Genomic DNA, 25,685 nt, shown 5'->3' with positions numbered 1-25,685 from the left:
TGCAAATCTTTGGAAAAGTTCGCCTCTAAATGTAAGTTGTACTACTCTATTCATGGCAGGGGGAAAAAAACGTGTTGATGGGATAACTCTTCAGCAGAAATACTTTTATTTTATTGTATGTTTTTTTTTAAATTCTAAATGTCTTTTCTTAGATGCAGAGGTGCTTTGGGATTATTTTCGTGTCGCTCATCATTTGCGCAGCTCTGTCTGAGACCATCGGGCTGGTCATTGCGGTGAGTTCACACAAGTTGGTTTAGATTTCCAGGCAGGTGCCAAATCATTTAGATATAGGCTAAAGGCTACACTGTAAACAATATTAAAAATTACAAAACAAAAGCATATACAATATTAAATTGACACATGAATGTATTTTGTAAAATAACTAGGCTATAATAAATCAAATTAATGCATTGGAATTAGGTTATTATTTATAATACAAATATTAAAATAGAGAGAGTTAGCCTAATGTATATAAAAAGGGAAATATAATAGGCATAGGCTTAATATGAAAATTATGTCATATAGTGGGTTTTACAGGAACAAGGGTAGTATGATAGAGAACAAGGATAGGTGTGGGAGTGTTGTCTACAAATCAGTGATGCTTGAGAACCGGGACAAAAGTCTTCCATATGTACATGCTGTTATCTTTAAAAATATATATTTTTAAACTTGTTATCTTCTCATGACGTCCAAAACAGTGTGTCCACAGAGAGGGTTTCAATCTTTTATATGCAATAAAACCTATTAAATTTTTTCATCAAAAGCAACAATAAATAATCTCTCATATCCATAAAAAACTGTTTTTCTTCAACACATTCATGTTTTATATGGTTTCAAAGTGGTGGGACACTTTTTGACACCACCGTCAGACAATCCATTATTTAAAATGTAAGAAAAATCAGCCAAAATAAGGGGCAGCTGTCACCATGAAGTACGTCTTGTCACATTATACCTCTGCAGAGTGCATTAGAGTCAGACAGGCTCTGATAAGTAGTTTTAGAATATTTTACATTCCAAATCTTGAAAGTCCTGCGTCAAGTAGTTCATACTAGCACCTATCATCAACAGAAAAACCAAATGGCTACTAGAAAAACTCAATTTGTTCTGTTTAAGAAACGTTAAATATGTCAAACACCGTCAGATGTCAAAACAATTTATATTAATTTCATATAAATTTAGAAAATATTTTTTGTGGCCTCTGTCAGTCTTGATGAATATTTGTGATCACTATACATCTCATGGGCCTAGCATAAATTGAGTGAAAATTAATTCGTGTTTTTGGTGTCTGACGGTGTTGACACAAAATAAGGAATGGCAAGGTAAAAAGCCCATTTTGATAAAAAGGACAAAAGCTGGGAGGTTGTGTCAAAGCTTAGCTCAGTAGCTTAGTATAGTATGTGTGCAACATTTTTAGGCAAGTTGTATTTTTGAGGATTAATTTTATTATTGAACAACTACAGTGCTCTCGGTCAATCCAAAATGTTAAAGAACCTAAACCTGAGTGTTTACGAAAGTAAAAGTGAGGTTTTGTCTTTCTTACGAGAATATATATATGTTTTGCTATTATTAGGCAACTATTAGTATGCAGAATTATTCTGCAACTAAATAAAAAAACGAAAATTTTCCCATCTCACTTGTTTATTTTCATCTGTTAAAGTGAGAATAATAAAACAACTCAAAATGTACAAATAAAAATATCCGACATGTAAAAAAATAAATCGGTGACCAATATAGCCACCCTTCTTTTCAAAAACTGTCACAAGCCTTCCATTCATGGAGTCTGTCAGTTTCTTGATCTGTTGACGATCAACTTTTTGTGCAGCAGCAACCACAGCCTCCCAGACACTGTTCCGAGAGTTGTACTGATTTCCTTCACTGTAAATATCCCGTTTAAGCAGGGCCCACAGGTTCTCAATAGGGTTTAAGTCAGGTGAGGAAGGGGGTCATGTAATAATTTTTTCATCCTTAAAGAGGACCTATGATGCTTTTTGACTTTTATGACCTATAAACGTTGTTATGATGATTCATAGTCATGCTTAACCATACTAAATTATCAAATAATGACTTACATGCATTTCGACGTATTCCCTGCTGACCGTCTGGGGTGTCTGTGCAGAGCACTAAACACTATTCTAGCCAGTCGAGAAGTCACGTCTTCAAAGCGGTCTACCCTTTCATAATTCGTGACGTCGCATAAAAATTCGTGACGTGACCACGCGGATGTTTCCATGTATGGTAATGCTGTCACTTCCCTGTTCGCGTCTGCCTCGCGCCTTTATAGGTCCATGCTCGCGCTTCCCGCCACTGAAAGTGTTCTGGAAGGAAGGTAACCAATCACAACGGAGTGGGGTTTGCAAGAGGGGGGGGGGGAGGGTAGCGGAGATGGCCGATGCACAGGCGGAGGGAGCGGAGATTGCCGAAGCACACACACTCAAGTGTTGACAGGATGTGCTGGATCGCCAAAATAAGAGAAAGAGCTTCCCGAAAATCTACATAGTTTTTTGTGATGTGATTCGTGTCAGGTTGCTCTATAGCAGTGTAAAACAAGAAATTAAGACCAGAAAAGTAGTATAATAGGTCCTCTTTAAGGATACTAAGTTGCCTTTAAAGATGAGCTAGTTGGACCTTTTTGGGTTGAAGATGGCCTCAAAATCAACTCCCAAACCTACTGCCAGTTTCTAGAAGATACTTTCTTCAAGCAGTGGTACAGGAAAAAGTCTGCATCTTTCAAGAAGACCATGATTTTTATGCAGGACAATGCTCCATCACATGCATCGAAGTACTCAACTGCATGGCTAGCCAGTAAAGGCCTTAAGGATGAAAAAATAATGACGTGGCCCCCTTCCTCACCTGACTTAAACCCTATTGAGAACCTGTGGGCCCTGCTTAAACGGGATATTTACAGTGAAGGAAATCAGTACACCTCTCGGAACAGTGTCTGGGAGGCTGTGGTTGCTGCTGCACAAAAAGTTGATCGTCAACAGATCAAGAAACTGACAGACTCCATGAATGGAAGGCTTGTGACAGTTATTGAAAAGAAGGGTGGCTATATTGGTCACTGATTTTTTTTTTTTACATGTCGGATATTTTTATTTGTACATTTTGAGTTTTTTTATTATTCTCACTTTAACAAATGAGAATAATAAACAAGTGAGATGGGAAAATTTTAGTTTTTTTATTTAGTTGCAGAATAATTCTGCATACTAATAGTTGCCTAATAATAGCAAAGCATATATATATTCTCATAAGAAAGATAAAACCTCACTTTTACTTTCGTAAACATTCAGGTTTAGGTTCTTTAACATTTTGGATTGACCGAGAGCACTGTAGTTGTTCAATAATAAAATTAATCCTCAAAAATACAACTTGCCTAAAGATTTTGCACACAGTGTATGTTGGATACATACTGTAGGGGAGAACGGGGTAATCTGAGCCACTTTTTACATTTGCTCCCCTCTAAGCGAGCTAAAATGATTTATCACTCAAATTTACACATTTCCCATTAATTCAGGACGTTTCCTAGAAATGGGCATTAGCAGAATTTTTTCAAGACAAAGGGCAGTGAAAATATGATTGTTTTAAAAAATTTTGTCATGTGGCTCACTTTACCCCAGCTGTGGGGTAAACTGATCCACTTACTTTTTCCACTCTGAAACTACCATAACAACACATTGTAACAGTAAGAATCCTGAAAGCTAGCCACACATTCCAGAACTAATGTTGGACTAGTAAAAGAATGATGGGGTTTGGTCAATTAAGCAAAGCAAATTTTCTAAACACTTGAAAGTAACTCTGAACAAAATCAAATACAACATATAATAATTCAAAAGGTTTTAATAAGATTCAAATGAAAGATAGAACCAGTTAGATTAGAACACAGTCTGGGGGTCAGAACACAGGACCCTTAGAGCCAGCTAGTGTCTGGGGGCCAAAGCATAGGAAAATCAGAACCAGCGAGAACAGCCTGGGACTCAGAACACAGGAGAAGACCCAACTGGATTATAACATCAGCCTGTCATACTCTACAACTAGGCTTACTCTACATTCCAGCCCTGAAGGTTACAGGGAAAGATGAGAAGGTGCTCTTTCCGTGTGGTTGCCCCAGGTCGTCTTCCTGGTGTATTTCCTTGGCATGATGGCTTTTCTACAATGTGTATGACATTAAAATAAAGGATATGTCATGTAATATTACATTAAAATATGTTTAAGACTAAACTTAACTTGTGCCTCATGGTGGGGGAAAGTGAGACAGTGGCTCACTTTCCCCCACAGCATTTGGCTCACTTTCCCCCACCACCACAATTTGAGAAAAAACTACCTCTCTTAGCATTTCAGGCTAATCTTCAGTTATCAGCATCACATGGTTTAATTTGTTGGTAGTTCATCAACACGTATGATAGAAGTTTTTCTACGTGAATACATTTGCTTTGGCACAACAGTTGATTAAGTTGACAGCAAGAAAATTTACTTTTACATGCAAAATACCTATTTTGGTGAAAAAAACATGCTTACCACAGCACCATGAGGTCCTCTTTTTCAGGGCCATGGGGAAATGAGAGGGGCTTGAAAACATATATCTCACATGACCACAAATGTTTTCCGTTGCCTAGATACAGGGGGTGGCTCACATTACCCGATGCCTCAGATTCCCCCGTTCTCCCCTACATGTAATTTAATTTGCCTAAACATAGGGTTTGTATTTTTTCAACATTGCACCCTGTTTTATCCCACTTCTCAAGTATCACTGAAATGTATATACACACAAATAATTGCATAATTCAAGTATGCAGTTTGGATAGGGAGCATAGCCTATACAGCACACAGAGGCTGATGTTTGGGTTGTAACACATTTTCTTTGTGGTAACTAATTCATATATGTGATTAAAAAACATATTTTCATATTTATAATTGAACAGACTTGAGACAAAATTGATGAAGGAAAAGACATGCAGTAACATTTGTTAAAAACAATGAAGGCTGGATGTTCTGAGTGTATCTGTGTATCCTGCAGGCAAAGGAGAAACGCGGCTGGACTCTGAACAGCGCTGGCTACCTATTAGGTCCCCGTAAGTACTGACACACACACACACACACACACACACACACACACACACACACACACACACACACACACACACACACACACACACACACACACACACACACACACACACACACACACACACACACACACACACACACACACACACACACACACACACACACACACACACACACACACACACACACACACACACACACACACACACACACACACACACACACAATTTAGTTTGGAACAGAATATCTTAAACAATCATGTATCCTTACAGCATTACTTGTGCTCCTAACATTTCCCTACAATATTCTATACAAACATGTTACAGATTTAGTCAATTGCTGTAACGGAAATTGAAAACAATTTTACTTTGCTGAATTATGAACTTAAAGGTGGAGCGATTTCTGGAGATTTCCTTTTGTCAAAATAAGTAAATAAATCCTCACGATCCGCTTCCTGTCCGTAGTGTGTGTCCTGCGTGACAAATCCTGTGTTAATACACAGCCTAGGCTCTGTAAACGGGCATGGTAGTGGCCCCCCTTTCTTTACATACCCCTTGTTTTTTTTCCAGACACTAAGTTCCAGATACTAAGTATACATCCACTCATTCCCTGTTGAATTAAATGTTGGCTCAGACCAAGGTATTGGGCATCAGGCAGGTACACCTGTCCAGTCATACTATCATGCTATCTTTCTCTCTCTGCGTCAGTTTGCCTCACAAAGCATCTGCTTTCTCTTGAGTCTTTCAACTTCTCCAAACACAAATACATCAGAAGATTTAAAGCCAGCTGTCAGGGGCTAATACCATTGCACTTCTGAAATGTGCATGCTTTGACCAAATGCTAAACAGGAGCAGAGCAAGGAGTGAGGCACTCTCCTAAAAAAATTATGATACACTGGCAACATTGTGAGGCCATTCAGTAAGTTCAGAGGGATGATCATAGTCACAGCAAATAGAACAGGAGCAGCTTAAAAACAAGCTGGCTCTAGTTTCATGTTTTATTGGACATACAGTGATATTGAACCCCTCATTCAACTCTCAGTAAGACAGTGAATAAGGCTTTTTCCTAAATGTAAAATTATTTAGATATAAAACTATTTCTTACTGCTTATTGGTATACTATGTTAAAACACCTGGTATGATACACTTTTCTTTAAATCTTACACACTGCCATAGAGCTGTGGCTAAATCTCATTAGGAAAGCAGAGCTCAGATGAATTACTTGAAAATGTTACTGTTGTAACACGGCTGACAAAAGAGAACTATCAGGCTCATCTTCTGTGCATCAATGCTGCTCTGTTTCTTTGTCCCTGTCCACTGTCTCCACTGTGTCAGATCATTTACTATAATTTAAAGATTGCCTCATTACCTTTAGAGAACATTCAGTGACCATACTAGGTATCCAGATGTGTGTGTGTGTGTGTGTGTGTGTGTGTGTGTGTGTGTGTGTGTGTGTGTGTGTGTGTGTGTGTGTGTGTGTGTGTGTGTGAGTGTGTGTATGTGTGTGTGTGTGAGTGTGTGTATGTGTGTGTGTGTGTGTGTGTGTGTTGTTGTTGTGTCCAAATCAGTCCAGAGCAGGGACCCTAGAAATGTTTTTCCTTGTGTGTGTATGTGTATGTGTTTGTGTGTGTGTGTGTGTGTGTGTGTGTGTGTGTGTGTGTGTGTGTGTGTGTGTGTGCTTGCGTATTTGCGTATTTGTGTGTGCTTGTGTGTGTGTTTTTGTGTGTGTGTGTGTGCGCGCGCATGCATGCATGTGTGTGTGTGTGAAGCCCCGGTAAAGGTTGCTCCTGCCTCATCCTGTGTTGCAGGTCGTATTGATCACCTAATTCAGATAAAGGATTCTCCCGTTGCCAGAGGCAGAGACCCGCTGGTCACTCAATGTAAGATAGAAGCCGTCCGGCCGCTGCAGGGCCTTGGTGTCACGCCCAGGGAATTGCTCTGTCCAAAAACATCCTCTTCCTCTTAGCTGCTTGTGCCATCCAAAACATTGCATTTCTCTATGTGTTTCATGGCATTTATTTTGATCATATTTTTGACAAACAACACATACAACAGTATTTTACATTGTAGGATATGTCAGTGGTGTATATAGGCAAGAATAGTATTTTGGAATCGGCTAGTACAAGAAGTTATCATCAAGTGGCCATCAGGGGAACACAGCAAAACAAGGGCTTTACAAACAGCTCAAACAAATATCATATTCAGGCAACACAGAAATGTTGACTTATACCCTTTTAAATATATTTGATGTAGCGTGATTATGCCATGTACTGCCTGCCTAGCAAGAACTACATGCACCTCACAGAGATAAGTTCACTAATGCAGTGGTTTTCAAACTGTGGGGCAGAGGGGGGCTCAGATGAATATGTGAAAAAAAAAAATATATACAGTCATATGAAAAAGTTTGGGAACCCCTCTCAGCCGGCATTATAATTGACTCTGCTTTCACACAAAAAAGATAAAAGTGGTATGTCTTTAATTTACCAGGAACAGCTAAGTACTGGGATGTTTTCCAAACAAAGATTTTTTGAAAAGCAGTATTTAGTTTTATGAAATTAAATAAAATGTGAAAAACTGGCTGTGCAAAAATATGGGAACCCTTGTGGTCTTGCTGATTTTAATGCATGTAACAGCATGTAAAACTGAGGACTTTAAACACAAAATTGGTTGGATTATGTTGTTAAGCCTTGAACCTCATATAAAGGTCTGTTTAATCATGATAAAAGGTATTTTAGGTGCCTAAATGCAAGTTCCACTTCTCTTTGACTCTCTGCAGAAGTGAGACAGAATGCGATCATCAAAACAGCTCCCAAAAGATCTTAAAAACAAAGATTATTCATTGTCATGGTTTAGGGGAAGGCTACAAGAAGCTTTCCCAAAGGTTTCAATTGTCATTCAATTTTCTACTGTAAGGAACGTTGTCAGGGAATGGAAGGACACAGGCACAGTTGCAGTTAAACCCAGGTCTAGCAGACCAAGAAAAGTACAAGAGCGGCATATGCAGCGGATTGTGAGAATGGTTGCACACAACCCAAAGATCACCTCCAAAGACCTGCAAGAACATCTGGCTGCAGATTGTGTATCTGTACATGGTTCTACAATTCAGTGCAATTTGCACCAAAACATCTGTATGGCCGGGTGATGAGAAGGAAGCCCTTTCTGCGCCCACGCCACAGATACAGTTGCATGGAGTATGCAAAAGCTCATTTAGACAAGCCAGCTTCATATTGGAAGAAAATGCTTTGGACTGATGAGACAAAAATTAAGTTATTTGGTCTTTATAAAAAGCAGATGTTTTGGTGCAAATTGCGCTGAATTGTTGAACGATGTACAGATACACAATCTGCAGCCAGATGTTCTTGCAGGTCTTTGGAGGTGATCTGTGGGTTGTGTGCAACCAAAAACACCATTCCCCTAAACCATGACAATGAACAATCTTTGTTTTTCAGATCTTTTGGGAGCTGTTTTGATGATCCCATTCTGTCTCACTTCAGCAGAGAGTCAAAGAGAAGTGCAACTTGCATTTAGGCACCTAAAATACATTTTCTCATGATTAAACAGACATTTCTATGAGGTTCAAGGCTTAATAACATAATCCAACCAACTTTGTGTTTAAAGTCATCAGTTTTACATGCTGTTACAGGCATTAAAATCAACAAAACCACAAGGGTTCCTATATTTTTGCACAGCCAGTTTTTCACATTTTATTTTATTTCATACAACCAAATACTGCTTTTCAAAAAATCTTTGTTTGGAAAACATCCCAGTACTTAGCTGTTCCTGGTAAATTAAAGACATACCACTTTTATATTTTTTTTGTGAAAGCAGAGTCAATTATAATGCCGGCTGAGAGGGGTTCCCAAACTTTTTCATATGACTGTATATATATATATATTTATTTTTTTGAGTTTGTGTTTTTGATATTAACATCATATTAAGCAAACGTAAGTTTTCATACAAAAAAGGAATACAATGTTTTGGTCTAGATTGTTAATAGCCTAATAATTTAACCCGATCATCTGGGAGATAATCCGAGGTTAACTGATCACGTCACATTCACGTCCAGTTTATTTGCCCTCAGTTGCCCTTGCAGTCTATAGCCTATTTCAGCCTTGTCTGTGGAAATAAAGATAGCTGGACAAGAGTTATTCTGCTTCGTTCCTCTCACTGCATTTAAATGCATTCATTATATTACAGAGAAATATGTCTCGTTAAAGAAAAAGAGCTCCAAGCCCAACCCAGAAGACCCTGCATAATACTTTAATTTAAATTAATATTTTTATGGAAAATCCATGTGTCTTTCTTCAATAGCTTCTAATTCATCCGACCCAGTGTCTCCAAATTATTTGTTCACACAAAATTCCTCAGATTTAGCCTCTTAATTTTCCTCTCAAAGTGCACCAGACGAATGCATTTCAATTAAAAAAGGTAAAAAAAATCTCCCAGGGGGGCATACCCCCGGAACCTCCTAGGAGGGTCTAGTTCTCTGCTGGCTACTACTTTCACCCAGCAGGACATTGGAGGCACTAGCGAAAAAACACTGGGTGTGTGAATGACATTTAACAGTAGTCAATAATTTGGGCAAGTCTTTCTGCCTATCTTTCTCACTCCACTGCACTAAAAATGCGCTGAAATTTGTTCTCTGAGGGGGGGCTCACTCTTTCACACTTTGAAAACCCCTGCACTAATGCATTCACACTGGAACTTTCTTTCTAAAGATTTATGAATCAAATGCTTTTACCAGCTCATATTTTAGGTAGGTCTTGGCTTGACAGTGTGAAAATTAATAGAATAGAATAAGGGTTTATGATTCTGATTCTGATGATTATTCAGCCTCAACATACAGTTCAGAACACATTTTACATTATTTTTTGCCAATCTTGTGGTGGTAACGTTACATCAGCTGCTAATGTCTTTTGACCAGGGGCCTATAGAGACAAGTGGAGCCCTTTATACTTGAAAAAAAAACTATTCAAATACATTTTTTTTTCCATCCTGAGGTCACGCCAGTGTCATGTATTTTAATTGGACGTTTTAAGCACATAGTTCCACACTCACCCAAAGGGTTCAGGGGTAACCAGCTCAAGCACTGCTTTAGCTAATGAGCAAGCCAAGCCAAGATGAGTCAAACAATTCCAGGTACTTAACATCATTAACCTATAATCACAGCTCACCACCAATTAGACTGTAGGCCTAGAGTTGTGTGTGAAACTAAATGATAAACACACATACCTGAACAAATGAGCAATACTGAAAAAAGGAAACAGTCTGATACAGATATTTTCGGTTGTTCCGTGAATATACATTTTTATTCATTTAAAAATAGTTCAATGTGAGCCCCTGTTTGTACATCTCAGGCAGAGTCATAGAAAACTATGCATCGGTAAAAAAAATAAAAACCTGGCAATTTAAAGTGCTGCATAATTAAGAAGATATTTGAGCCGTCTTGCAACTCTATATCATTTCCACGTAGCCATGATTGACAAATGTTGTCATGAATTCAGAACAGAATGGAATGTAAAATAAATACAGACAAATGTAAAAAATACAATTCTGGTTGATATCATACAAATTAAGATATGATGCGTCATCCAACAAGCAGGACATAGCCGCAGCTTGGTTAATAGTAAAAATAAAAATCATCCACATGGTTAAAAAAGTAAGGATTCTCACATCAGAAGCTTTTATATACTATCTATGATCAGAAGGTGCACAACTCTTTGTCTTGTCCTAGCTTGTCATACTGGGATGAGCTTTACATTTTAACATGAAAAGTCCTCATCACGGTATCACAACTTGATAATTATTATCTTTAAGACGTGATACACATCACGTTAGAACTTCATTCTGAACTATTTTTTTATTTCCCATCATGCCTAAGTTACACAGCAGAAATATCACAAACCACTAAAATGGATCAAAACATTTGAAAAAAGATGTTCGCTATGCTATATGTGTTGCTGTTGAGCTAATATGAGGACTTTGAACTCAGTAAAAGTCTGCTGACTAGACCCATGGAAATTCAGAAGCATTCTTCAAGTGAGTTAATGATGCACCCACCTATGCCCAGGCAAATCACTTTGCTCGTCCATTATTTTACTTTTTCCTCATCATTATTCTAATGCATTTCCCTGTGTGTTAAAACTGCCGTTCATCCTACTTTTAAATGTGCTTTTTTCATTTTCTTTCTGTTGGTAATATCCCCGTTTTACTGCAATTCCATGAGCCAAGCCCTGCAGGTGGTCCGTAAAAGTTTGGAAATTGAAACCAAACAGTTACAAACCAAATACTATATGCTGAAATAACCAAGTGTAACAACAATGTCCTTTAGCACTTCTTACGAGAATTGGGTAGAAGAGGTGTGTTGTTTGTGCACTGTGTGTGCATGTGTTTCTAATGTATGATGCTTCTGAAACAGTGGGATATTTAGGAAAATGTGTGTGTTTTTCGGTAGATTAAAATCATTTCCTCCTGTCAAGAGATATTTTCAGTTTAAAGGAATAGTTAGACATTTTTGATTTTTTTTCTTTTTGCTTCATTCTACGGCTCAAGGAAAGACGACAGAAACCGTTCCTGTAAGTGCGTGCGTCGTTGATATAGAAATGGACAAAGGTAATCCAGGTTAGTTTAGCTCAAACACTGCTTTTCAGGGCAGCAAGACAAAAGATAAACATTTTAGAATCAAATACATACGGGAAAGAAACCAAGGTGTTCTAAAATGACAAAACGTGTGAGGCAAAAAGCAAAACATTTAAAATTATGAACTATTCCTTTAAGCGAGTACTGAATTTATTTTCAAGTGAGTTGGAACATTGTGCTGCTTTGTATGACTATGTTGAATGTGAGCTCTCTTCATTGTCCAGATGGAATAGATGGACACAGGACACTGGGAGAAAAGCAGGGACTGGCTGGCAAGAGGGACATGGGCCAGGAGGAGGACTTCAGAACAGGTGTGTTTGTCTCTCTCTCTTCCTCTCTCTCTCTCACACACACACACACACACACACACACACACACACACACACACACACACACACACACACACACACACACACACACACAAAATACAACTATTCTCTATCTACTGTTAAAGGTGCACTATGTAACTCTGGGTGTGTCTGAAAAGTGAAAGTTTTCTAAGGTGTAGTCTGAATAAACAAACTAACTTGAAAATATGATCCCTAGAACACTGTTTGAAGTTAGAAAGCTTCCTGAAAAGTTACTGCTTCTCTGTTGTTGTTTACAGCAGCAGGGCCCACAGTTTGGTTTACAAACATATAGAACAGAGCTTTGACGTGCCCATTATTTCCATAATATTGTAATTTTCTCACCATCTTTACCAATCCCAGAGAGCCTCCAGAGATCACATGACGCTATTATATCTTAGTTATTGAAGTACACGTCAAATAATACAGAGTTTTGTTTCGCTCCAGAGGGGTATACTACGAAACAAACTCAACAGAGCCCGGCTCTCTTTTTTTGATCTGGTTCAATATAACACATACCCTCGCTCAGATCTAACCGGTATCACAAAGGAAGTTATCAACCTCTTATGTTGAACGAGGGTTTCGGCTTCAGGCTCTGTGCGCGTCCCCATGAAAGGGGGCGTTTGACCCGTCATTTGACTCTGCTTCCGCACAGACTGGACTGATCTTGTGCCGCTATTGCCTCGTTTCCACCGAGTAGAGCGGGTCGGATCGGAGCGGTTCGGTCCGGGTAGTTTGGCTTTTCATTTGCCAAAAGTTGGGTATGGTACGGTTTAAGCGCACCTAACCGCTCTGAGCCGCTCCTAATCTCAGTACTCCTCCGTTGGGGTACTAGCCGTCTGAAAGGGTGCCGAAAAGGCGGAGCTACACACTGCCGTCATTTGATTGGTCGAAATAATCATTTCCGCCATGTGTAGTCATATCGGCAACTTAAGAGTGAAGAGAGTCCTGTGTTTTGGAGAAAATCTGAGCACAGCACTGTTTATTCTGTGGTGTTTTTCCTCGTCAATAAATTAATCAGTTGGTTACACTGTGTTCCACTGCTAGTCACGTAGCTGCCGCAGCCAGCACTGTTCGCTCACTGTCTCTATGAGTTGCACCGAGCCGTCTCTGTGTGTTTACGCCAGATAGTAGTAAATACACGCTCACAACAACACGGGGGGAATTACAGTGCCTTGCAAAAGTTTTCATACCCCTTGATATTTTCGACATTTAGTCACGTTATAACCACACACGTACATTTATTTTATTGGGATTTTATATGATAAACTGTTACTAGAATTATTTCATCAAACTACCCAAGTGTTTGAATAATTGAAACTGAGTCAGGCCTTCTTGAAAGCAGGTGAATTTACTTGCAAACAGCATACAAGGGAATCAACAATGTACCTGGATTGATACATGGTTGAATACATCGAATGAACAGTGTACAGAGATTATATGTAGTGAAATGTGTAGGCGTATACACTCGGTTTGTGTGTCCAGCCCGTTTTGCTGGCGAAAGCAGAAACATTTTAATTAGGCAGATATTCCCAGAAAGTCGGCTGGTGTTATTCTTCATATGTCTGATAACAGAATATGGGGAGTGAAACTACTGTGCACATGAATGCGTCATACCTCTGTATGTGCCAAAATCTTATTAGGCAGTTTCTTCTTCAAGGCTAAACAACAACTTGTAGCAAAACACTTTGGAGTTCTTTAAGTTTGGGACAAAGTTCAACAGCCAGAAAGCATGTATTGTGCATTAAAATATTATACAATAAAGCAAATGAAATTCTGTTAACATTCCACCCTTTTTATAATATTTAATGCTATATTCAGGTAACACTTCAAAGCAAAAGGGCAAAGCATATGAGTAAATATATTTCATTCAAGCAGAATATCAAGTACATCAACATTACAGTTGTGAAATTGCAAGTTTGTGTACTGGTGCTATATCGTCTATGTACAGTTTCAGAGAGGACAGTCTTTGTAGAAGCCAGGGAACAGGAACCAAGATCGTCTTGATGGTCAACAAGTCCCTTTGTGGCATTTTGACGCAAAGTGTCCTTCATATCACAGTCACTGGGGGAATGGTTAGGCATTACCATAACCTATTCAGATTGTTCCTCAGTGTCCAATTGTCCTTATTGAAGCATGGTCAGCTTCGTCTTCTCCTTGCATCTGAAACAGAATGAATTTGAGCAGTAACATGTTCTCAAAAGAAATGCTCATCATTCTGCCAGGGTTGTTTCTAAAATATCATCCTATCCATTTTGCTTGCTCTAGATGTCACAATTAACGCACAACAACATTTTAGGATAGGTTTGATTTCATTCTTCAGTTCACATTTTTTGTCTGTGTTTGGGTAGAATTCGCACACACATTGTCTGTGTCTGGGCTCAGTTACACACACACATAGTGCCACCCCTTTTCTCACTGCACGGAGACTACGTCTCCCACGCACATTTTTGCACAGACTGAAATCATACACACACATTCTTGTGCTCTCTCCTTTTCTCCTTTTCACAGAGACTGAGTCTCAGTTAGACACACATGTATTTCATTCATCACATAACACATTATGATCACATTGTTCAGCACACAAATCCCTTTTAACTTGTAGTTCAAATCAAAAGCATTGAATAATTCTTGTTAGTGAACATTTTCATAAAAAGAACACAAAAGAACGCTTTTTTTAAGTTTATGCTGGGACTTTAAATGATTGACTGCACCTTTAATCTTTAAGGTTCACTATGGGGCTTGGATTGGCAAGATATTTAGCTCTAAACTTTAAAGCGTTTAGCAATTTAGTCAGAACTCTGGTCATCTTTAGGAGACAAGCATTTTATAACCCATCATAACAGCATAACAATTGTATGCACACTTACTAAAACCTTTTATCTCCCTTCCCCTACATACTTTTTCTTTCTTTATAACATCCATAAACAATCAGTTCCAAACAATCTTTTTCCTCTTACACTTTCAACAACATTCTCTTATTCCTCTCTTTGGCCACCACCTTTCTCTTTACTGTTCTTTATCTGATTCTCTGGACCTGCCAGCAGAAGAGCAGCTGAGGAGCCGGGGTTTTGGGTCTCAATGGAAAGAGACACAGGAAGGGGTAGAGGAGACTTTTCTTCACCAGTCTCCTTTTTTTCCTAATGTCTATCTTATCATTATCCATATTATGTAATTACATTTTTAAAATGTAAAATCTAATATCAAATTACCCAGTAATCTATTTAAACAGGGTGAACACCCCTATTCCCTCCAATTGATTAACAAAATTCACCAATTTAAAACTAGAACACCCTATGTGATGTATTCTAAACAAAACTAATAAGTCTACTCTGCAGTTGTAGACTATTGACAAACATAACAAAACAAAACAAATAAACAACCTGTCATAGACTAACTCCCTGGAGCAGTACTATATCCCCAGGCTAAGTAACAACAAGCAGCCAGATATCAATTTGTTTCCATAAAACCTTCCCGAATTACAAAGAACTCTCAGTTTAATGGAACAAACTATATCTGTCAGAATAAAGGGACCACCCTCGACCCCACACTAATGATCATTTAATTACGTACGTGAGACTTTTGTTTTTGACAGTGTAAATTCTCAAACACCAAAAGCAGTCAGGCTCCCACGGATGGACCCAACCAGTCAGAGACAAACCCCCGGGAGCAGAACCCTGCCGGAGTATATCCCAAAGTGTTTGAATAACCAAGCTGGGCAACACTACTACTAGGAATTTTCCCCGAGATGGACTATACCAAAATGGAAAACACCACCATCGATAAACTAGTTTATCTATCTAATACATAAAACAAAGGAATTCCTAATTCCTGGACAAAACAAAATCAGCTGTTTATATTCACCTGATTTGAAGAAAGCCTCGACTCGCTCAGTTTTGGCTCTGGATTCCGTCACCCCTCCTCCGTCCAAGTAGAGTCTGCAGACAGCCTCTTTTGTAGCTCTGTTTACTGGAGGTCTTTTGTCGAGAGATCTTGGACTCCCCCGTTCACGGTGCAGGCTCTTCTTGTCCAGAGAAGAAGATGTTGGATCCGGCTCGAAGGACCATTTGTTACTAGAATTATTTCATCAAACTACCCAAGTGTTTGAATAATTGAAACTGAGTCAGGCCTTCTTGAAAGCAGGTGAATTTACTTGCAAACAGCATACAAGGGAATCAACAATGTACCTGGATTGATACATGGTTGAATACATCGAATGAACAGTGTACAGAGATTATATGTAGTGAAATGTGTAGGCGTATACACTCGGTTTGTGTGTCCAGCCCGTTTTGCTGGCGAAAGCAGAAACATTTTAATTAGGCAGATATTCCCAGAAAGTCGGCTGGTGTTATTCTTCATATGTCTGATAACAGAATATGGGGAGTGAAACTACTGTGCACATGAATGCGTCATACCTCTGTATGTGCCAAAATCTTATTAGGCAGTTTCTTCTTCAAGGCTAAACAACAACTTGTAGCAAAACACTTTGGAGTTCTTTAAGTTTGGGACAAAGTTCAACAGCCAGAAAGCATGTATTGTGCATTAAAATATTATACAATAAAGCAAATTAAATTCTGTTAACATAAACCAACACAAAGTGGTGCATCATTGTGAAGTGGAATGAAAATGAAACATGGTTTTAAAAAAAATTTATAAATAAAAAACTGAAAAGTGTGGCGTGCAAAAGTATTCAGCCCCCCTGAGTCAATGCTTTGTAGAACCACCTATCGCTGCAATTACAGCTGCAAATCTATTTGGGTATGTCTCTACCAGCTTTGCCCATCTACAGACTGACATTTTTGCCCATTCTTCTTTACAAAATAGATTGAGCTTCAGATTTACCATCAGATTGGATGGAGAGCGTCTGTGAACAGAAATTTCCAAGTCTTTCCAGAGATTCTCAATTGTATTGAGGTCTGGACTTTGACTGGACCATTCTAACACATGACTATGCTTTGATTTAAACCATTCCATAGTAGATCTGGCTGTATTTTTAGGCTAGTTGTCCCTCTGGAAGGTGAACCTCTGCCCCAGTCTCAAGTCTTTTGCAGACTCTAACAGGTTTTTCTGTCCTGTATTTGGCTCCATCCATCTTCCCATCAACTCTAAACAGCTTCCCTCTTCCCTGCTGAAGAAAAGCCTCCCCATAGCATGATGCTGCCACCACCATGTTTCACAGTGAGGATGGTGTGTATAGGGTGATATGCAGTGTTAGGCCCTGTTCTCACGGCAACACGAAACGGTGCAAACGCGGAAAAATTCCCGCGGTTGCACTATATCATGTACATGAAAACAGCAAACGCAAGCATGAAACCGCAAGTTTTTGAGATCACCTCCCAGGGAGGATTTTTTGGAAAACACAACGGTTTTGGTTTCGTGTGAACACCGAAACCATTTCCCCTGGTAACGCTGACGTCACGGCTCCACTTCACGTATGCATAGTCTATAACATTTGCTGTCAATACCCACACGCGAGTTATAAAGTTAGAAGACAACATAACGTGCAGGGCTTAAATAGGCCTATAACACTCGCCAATTTAGTCTGTAGTCTATTAGTAAGTTATTGATACCATGCACCCGCCACTTTGTCTGGGGAAAGATTTGTGCTCTGCCGCTTTTTCTAGCAAAATAAACTTGTGTACACGGCTCTCTCTACATTAAAAAACACTATCCATAGTTCAGCGCGCAGCGGTTAACTTACTGTTCAACAAAAGGAGCATTAAGGCTATGGCTTCACAGTAAAAGCATTTCACTGGCTAAACATTAACAGCATTTAACCGGACAAACGTGAGTTGACTTTTATTTTGAAGTACACCTAACAGGAAAAGTAGCCGCTCACAAAGCCCCTTCACTATCAGCATGTCTTCTGTTTTCACGAGTTCAATGCGGTGAAATAAGAGGACAGAAAGCTTGTCATTTACAATACTTGTAACCCCAAGCTTACACCAACCGCTTTATGAACGTTAGTGGCATTCATTTTCGGTTTCAGTAAGGTTTTATGCATCAAATTGTACCGGAAAAGCTATCTACTACTACCTTGTACCGCCAACTGCTGGCCTGGCATGCTTACTACATCGATTTCGTCCCGTTTCCTCTGAAAACATGTGCACGGATGAAGATGTCAGATAAAATGTGTCTGAACGGGGTTTAAAAAAAAAAAAAAAAACGGGAAAACTGTCACGTATTCACCATGAGAACAGGGCCTTAGTTTCCACCACACATTGCATTTTGCATTCAGGCTAAAAACTTCAAGTTTGGTCTCATCTGAATATGCTGTGTCCCCCGCATGGCTTGTGGCAAGTGTTGGAGGAAGGTGCTCTGATCAGATGAGACCAAAATTGAAGTTTTTGGCCTTAACGCAAAGTGCAATGTGTGGCAGAAAACTAACACTGCACATCACCCTGAACACACCATCCCCACCGTGAAACATGGTGGTGGCAGCATCATGCTGTTGGGGTCCTGTTCTTCAGCAGGGATAGGGAAGCTGGTCAGAGTTGATGGGAAGAAGGATCGAGCCAAATACAGGGCAGAAAAACCTGTTTGAGTCTGCTAAAGACTTGAGGCTGGGGTGGAGGTTCACCTTCCAGAAGGTTAAATACCCTAAACATACAACCAGATCTACTATGGAATGGTTTAAATCAAAGCATAGTCATGTGTTAAAATGGCTCAGTCAAAGTCCAGACCTCAATACAATTGAGAATATCTGGAAATACTTGAAAATTGCTGTTGACAGATGCTCTCCATCCAATCTGATGCTGAATCTGAAGCTAGCTTGAGCTATTTTGCAAAGAAGAATGGGCAAAAATATCAGTCTCTAGATGGGCAAAGCTGGTGGAGACATACCCCAATGGACTTGCAGCTGTTATTGCAGCGATAGGTGGTTCTACAACGTATTGACTCAGGGGGGCTGAATACTTATGCACGCCACGCTTTTCAGTTTTTTATTTCTTTTTTTGTGAACAATTGTTTTTTATTTCAAATTCTCAAAACAAAACATTGTAATAAACATTTTACCCTTTTTTCTTAAATTAAATTAATTTCCCCATGTATTTTTCTAAGCGTAATGCTAGCATCTTGGAGTATAACTTCATATAGTTGTGTGTAGTCCTTAATGGCCGGGTTCTGAATCCGCCACACGTCGAGCAAATTTAGGTTTTCAATCATAGTGTTTAGAGCCACTGATGCTAACTTTTGAGCATGAGAGGCTGGCAAAGTAGATTTATCTAGGTTTAAGTCACATATTGCATTCATATCCCCACCTATAATCAACTCGTATTCTGATAACGATAGCAATTCCTTGGTTAACTCAGGAAAGAAGTTGCAATCGAAGATTGCTGGTGCATAAATTGACACAAATGCTATTTTCAGCTGTCACCTGTCACGTCCCAACTGTAATCGCTACTGATGAAAAGAAAGAAGCCTACAGTGAAATAATGTTGCAACCTGTGATTTTATAGAACGCTTCATTAAGAGCCAGTGTTTGTAGATCGCCAGGTAAAATCATTTGAGGTGAGAGCATAGAGGTGCGCTGCATACAGTAGGTCTCTAGGCTATTTTACATTTTCTGCATCAATAACTATGCATGTGGAAAAAAGCCGCAGCGCAATGTTACAGTTCACTCTAATGTAAGCCTTATGTCACGGCTTCGTTTCGTTCATTAACTTGCTGATCAATAAGTTTACTGATTTAACTAGTTTACTCAGTGAAAAGTATCGCTCAGACATTATAGTCAGGTCCGCGGGATATCAAAATGTGTAGTTTCCTTAAAGGGCAGCGCTCTAAGAGCCGAATTTAAACTCAAACTCTGGAACAAAAACTGGTCTGGGAAGGTTAGCCGTGCAGCCTCTGTTACCACGGTGATCTAGCCAGGTAGAAAGAGAGCCACCTTTCGTGATAATGAAAACTAAGGCTTTAAACTCAACAGACCTCGCTCAGCCCTTAATCTCGCTTCGTAGTATACCCCTCAGGCATACCAGGAGATAACACAACATTCAAAATGCACATATAGTAGCAACACTCACCCATTTTTAAGGTGCAGATAGAAATTCTGGAGAATGCTTGTTAATCGGTAAATATCTCCTCACGATCCGCTACCTATCCGTATAATAATAATAATCCAGTGTTAATACACAATTTAGGCTCTGCAAACGGACATGTTGCTAATTTTGGTGGCCCCCTTTGTTTACATACAAGTTTACAGAGCCTATGCTGTTTATTAACACCAGATTTATTTGTCAGCGCACAAACAGTACAGACAGGTAGTCAGTGCGTTTACATGCAGACTCATAATCGGGTAAATAAACGAATAAGACTTCAACAGGACTTGTAAACTGCATGTAAACACCTTTATCCGATCTACTTCGCACACAAATCGGCACATAAACGGACAAGCGAAGTCGGATAAGAACACCTAGATAACTCGTTCATAGTCGGCATTCTCTCTGCATGTATACAGGGATCGGACATCGCATATCAGAGTTTGCTTCTGCGCCTGCTCGAGAATCCCTGCGGAGGATTTCACAAAAAAGTGGAAGGAGACAACGTAAAAAAAATAGTAGGGTTATTGCATAGATAGTAGGGGAGAACGGGGTAAGCGAGCTAAAATTATGTATCACTCAAATGTACACATTTCCCATTAATTCAGGATGTTTACTAGAAATGGGCATTAGCAGAATTTTTTCAAGACAAAGGGCAGTGAAAATATGATTGTTTAAAAAAAAGTTGTCATGTGGCTCACTTGAGCCACTTACTTTTTCCACTCTGAAACTACCATAACAACACATATTGTAACAGTAAGAATCCTGAAAGCTAGTCACACATTCCAGAGCTAATGTCGGACTAGTAAAAGAATGATGGGGTTGGTCAATTGGCAAAGCAAATTTTCTAAACACTTGAAAGTAACTCTGAACAAAATCAAATACAACATATTATAATTCAAACGGTTTTAATAAGATTCAAATGAAAGATAGAACCAGTTAGATTAGAACACAGTCTGGGGGTCAGAACACAGGACCCTTAGAGCCAGCTAGTGTCTGGGTGTCAAAGCATAGGAAAATCAGAACCAGCGAGAACAGCCTGGGACTCAGAACACAGGAGAAGACCCAACTGGATTATAACATCAGCCTGTCATACTCTACAACTAGGCCTACTCTACATTCCAGCCCTGAAGGTTACAGGGAAAGATGAGAAGGTGCTCTTTCCGTGTGGTTGCCCCAGGTTGTCTTCCTGGTGTATTTCCTTGGCATGATGGCTTTTCTACAATGTGTATGTAATAAAACATATATCATGTAATATTATATTAAAATATGTTTAAGACTAAACTTAACTTGTGCCTCATGGTGGGGGAAAGTGAGACAGTGGCTCACTTTCCCCCACAGCATTTGGCTCACTTTCCCCCACCACCACAATTTGAGAAAAAACTACCTCTCTTAGCATTCCAGGCTAATCTTCAGTTATCAGCATCACATGGTTTCATATGTTGGTAGTTCATCAACACGTATGATAGAAGTTTTTCTACGTGAATACATTTGCTTTGGCACAACAGTTGATTAAGTTGACAGCAAGAAAATTTACTTTTACATGCAAAATACCTATTTTGGTGAAAAAAACATGCTTACCACAGCACCATGAGGTCCTCTCTTTCAGGGCCATGGGGAAATGAGAGGGGCTTGAAAACATATATCTCACATGACTACAAATGTTTTCCGTTGCCTAGATACAGGGGGTGGCTCACATTACCCGATGACTCAGATTCCCCCGTTCTCCCCTATATAAAAATATAAATACATATTTATATAAATATATAAATATAATAATTTATATATATAAATATATATATATATATATATATATAAATTATTGCCGGAAGGGAACCGGACGTGGCTCTTAACCACTTGTTGAAAGGGCTACAGCGCCACCTAGCATAGTGGAGACAGCCATGCATCGGACATTTATCCGATTACTGAAGGGCCATGTATACTCAGACAAGTAACACGGTCCGTTCAAGTGTCTAGTTAGGTATATGTCTTAATCCAATCCAGTTGTGCCATGGAAACGCACTGAGTGACTCTGACATCTTCCAGTCCCACCTCAAGCCCCATCTCTTCTCCTATGCCTACTCTAGATCACCCACCAACCCAAGCCCCATCAACTTTACATTTTCCTTTTGTTTGTTTAATTTTGTGTCTCCATAAAGCACTTTGAGTGCGAGAAAATCGCTATATAAATCAAATGTATTATATTATTATTATTAAGTACGGGCCCTCAATGTATTGAGGGCCCGTAATTATTACTCTCCACCATACTTACTTCTTACTTCTTCTGACTTCTGATGCAAAAGTTTGAGCTGCTTCTCCTCCCACACCATTTCACTTAGAAACGCAATTTCACAGAACGTCCGTCCCTACCCCGAATAGTGTGCTATTATACAGTTTTTTGAATTTCCGCTAGGGGGCGCTGTTATTAAGCCCCGACTGAAGAAAGTTTGAGAGGCCACGCCCCTCACACCGTAACTCCGATTGACTTGAAATTTCTCACACAGGTGTATGTTAGGGTGCTCTACAAAAAAGCCTCTGGGACCATAAAAAGTCTTCAGGGAATATTTCCCGCTAATTAGCATAAACTGAAAAACAGGGTGTTATCCACAACTTTCTGAAATTTGACTGTATCAACACCAAATTTCTCGTGAAGCCCCTGGGGACTACAATAAACATACCCGTAAAAGATTAGTAGGACAACTTGAAAAACATGGCCGCCATTGACCAAAAAGTTTACGCAGGGGCGGGGCTTAATAACAAATTGGCCATAACTCCTTAACCATAGGTCCTATCATCATGAAACTTGCTGGGTATGTGCAGAAGTCATGTGGTAGCATGTCCCTCAGAGCTTATCGAGATTAACCCATAGGGGGCGCCACAAATGCCCCCTGACTCTGATTGACTTCAAATTTCTTACACATGTACAGCTCATGGTGCTCTACAATATAGCCTCTCGGACAATAGGGGTCAGCCATGATTTTTTTTCCCCCCGCCATTGCCCAAAACGTTTACGCAGGGGCGGGGCTTAATAACACATTGGCCATAACTCATTGACCATAGGTCCTATCATCATGAAACTTGCAGGATATGTGCAGAAGACTCTGACTTCTGCCTCAAATTTCTAGCTGCTTCTCCTCCTACACCGTTACACGCAGACATGCAAAAATTTCGCACAACGTGCGCCCCAACCCCACGGAGTGTGCTATTATACAGTTTTTTGAATTTCCGCTAGGGGGCGCTGTAATAAAGTCCCGACTGAAAGAACTTTGAGAGGCCACGCCCCGCACGCCGTAACTCCGATTGACTTGAAATTTCTCACACCGGTGTATGCTAGGGTGCTCTACAAAAAAGCCTCTGGGACCATAAAAATTCTTCAATAAATATTGTACGCTAATTAGCATAAACTGAAAAACAGGGTGTTATCCACACCTTTCTGCAATTTGACTGTATCAACACCAAATTTCTCGTGAAGCCCCGGGGGACTACAATAAACATACCCGTAAAACATTAGTAGGACAACTTGAAAAACATGGCCGCCATTGACCAAAACGTTTACGCAGGGGCGGGGCTTAATAACACGTTGGCCATAACTCCTTAACCATAGGTCCTATCATCATGAAACTTGCTGGGTATGTGCGGAAGTCATGTGGTAGCATGTCCATCGAAGCTTATCGAGCTTAACCCATAGGGGGCGCCACAAATGCCCCCTGACTCCGATTGACTTGAAATTTCTTACACATGTACAGCTCATGGTGCTCTACAATATAGCCTCTCGGACAATAGGGGTCAGCCATGATAATTTCTTTCGCCGCCATTGACCAAAACGTTTACGCAGGGGCGGGGCCTATACACAAATTGGCCATAACTCCTTAACCATAGGTCCTATCATCATGAAACTTGCTGGGTATGTGCAGCAGTCATGTGGTAGTATGTCCCTCTAAGCTTATCGAGGTTTACCCATAGGGGGCGCCACAAATGTCACCCGACTCCGATTGACTTGAAATTGATTACACTTGTACAGCTCATGGTGCTCTACAATATAGCCTCCAGGAATTTTTTTAAATTCCCGCTAGGGGGCACTGTAATTAAACCCAGACTGAAGAAAGTTTGAGAGGCCACGCCCCGCACACCGTAAGTCCGATTGACTTGAAATTTCTCACACAGGTGTATGATAGGGTGCTCTACAAAAAAGCCTCTTGGACCATAAGAGTCAACCTGGAAATATTTTCGGCTAATTAGCATAAACTGAAAAACAGGGTTTTAACCACAACTTTTTCACGTTTTACTCTATCGACACCAAATGTCTCACAAAGCCCCGGGGGACTGTGACGCACGTCTGCGAAAAATATCAGTAGGCTAGCTTGGAAAACATGGCCGCCATTGACTAAAGCGTTTACGCAGGGGCGGGGCTTAATAACACGTTGGCCATAACTCATTGACCGTAGGTCCTATCATCGTGAAACTTGCAGGATGTGTGCATAAGACATGTGCTAGCGTGGCACTGTAAGCTTGTCGAGGTTAACCCATAGGGGGCGCCACAAATGCAAAAACCATCATTCAAAAATGCAATGTTTGCCAGGCCACGCCCCTTTCCCCCTGACTCCGATCGACTTATCATTTGTCGGACGTGTACAGCTCGCGTAGCTCTACGGTAAAGCCTCTCGGACCGCGGGGGTCGGCCGTGATTTTTTTCCTTCCCCGATTTACGCGGGCGGCCCGTACTTTCAAAATCTCCGCGGGATTTTCTAGTTATTATTATTATTATTATTATCGTCAAGAGATATTCAATGATTTTGACAAAGTTGATTTTGACAACAAGAGTTCTCCAGAATCACTGACTTTAACCTTTAACAACCTAGTAATACCCTCGGCAATGGCTATGTCCAGAAGGTTTAAATGAGCAGAATTGAGTTCACTGGACTTTGCCAGAACACTAACCAGAGCTCCTGTCAAATGTACTAGCACCTTTAGATGACGTACTAACATGCTTTGTCTCCACAGGTGCACTGAGAATAGCAGATGGAGACATGATCCACACTGTAGTTGACTTCCTGTCATACCTCAAACTTAAAGGTAATCTATATTGGTGGGTCCTGAAATCTAAAATGGATGTAGTAATGGCATCTGACATCCATGTTGTTGTGGTTACAGAGATGGGAGCCTTGGACAGCCTGCCCTCCTCTGTGACATCAGATGAACTGGCCAACCCCTAATGTTTTCTGCCTCACTGTTTCTCTCTCTTCCACCCTAACGTCTATTCTGTATGTTACCTCATATGTATGTTGCCTGGGCTCCTACCTCTGCCCTAAATGTCCCGCATACCATAGCTCCATTCTCAAGCTGGTGCTGAATTTGTCCTGGTACCAAAGATGTGATTTGTTAACAGAGATTGACCTCTCCTCCCCCACATCACAAATATCACATCTTTCTGCTCCCTTGTAAATAAAACCATGTATCCATTGAAGCTCAGTGCATGTGTCTACTGAATGTAGGTGGATGTAAGATTAGGGAGCTCATTTCAGAAAGCAACAATGTATATTCATCTTAATTAACCATCATCCCATTAAACAATGAAGTGAATTAAAACAAAATGTCACCGGACT

The 25,685-nt window shown here is 39.9% G+C and overlaps 1 protein-coding gene across 1 annotated transcript; it reads left to right on the top strand.

Moving 5' to 3' along the window:
- Positions 1 to 152: 152 nt before the first annotated feature.
- Positions 153 to 25,325, top strand: gal (galanin/GMAP prepropeptide; the record flags this gene model as incomplete). Its single annotated transcript, XM_080028187.1, has 6 exons — positions 153 to 233; positions 5,012 to 5,066; positions 6,869 to 6,940; positions 11,924 to 12,010; positions 25,084 to 25,155; positions 25,234 to 25,325. 6 exons carry the CDS (start codon positions 153 to 155, stop codon positions 25,293 to 25,295), a joined length of 429 nt encoding a protein of 142 aa, XP_079884313.1. The 3' UTR covers positions 25,296 to 25,325.
- Positions 25,326 to 25,685: the final 360 nt, after the last annotated feature.

Source organism: Ammodytes marinus (genome assembly GCF_949987685.1).
Source record: "Ammodytes marinus genome assembly, chromosome: 5".
NCBI classification, from domain to species: domain Eukaryota; kingdom Metazoa; phylum Chordata; class Actinopteri; order Uranoscopiformes; family Ammodytidae; genus Ammodytes; species Ammodytes marinus.
The sequence above is the reverse complement of the archived record's forward strand: the minus strand, read 5'-3'. Positions and strand labels throughout refer to the sequence as shown.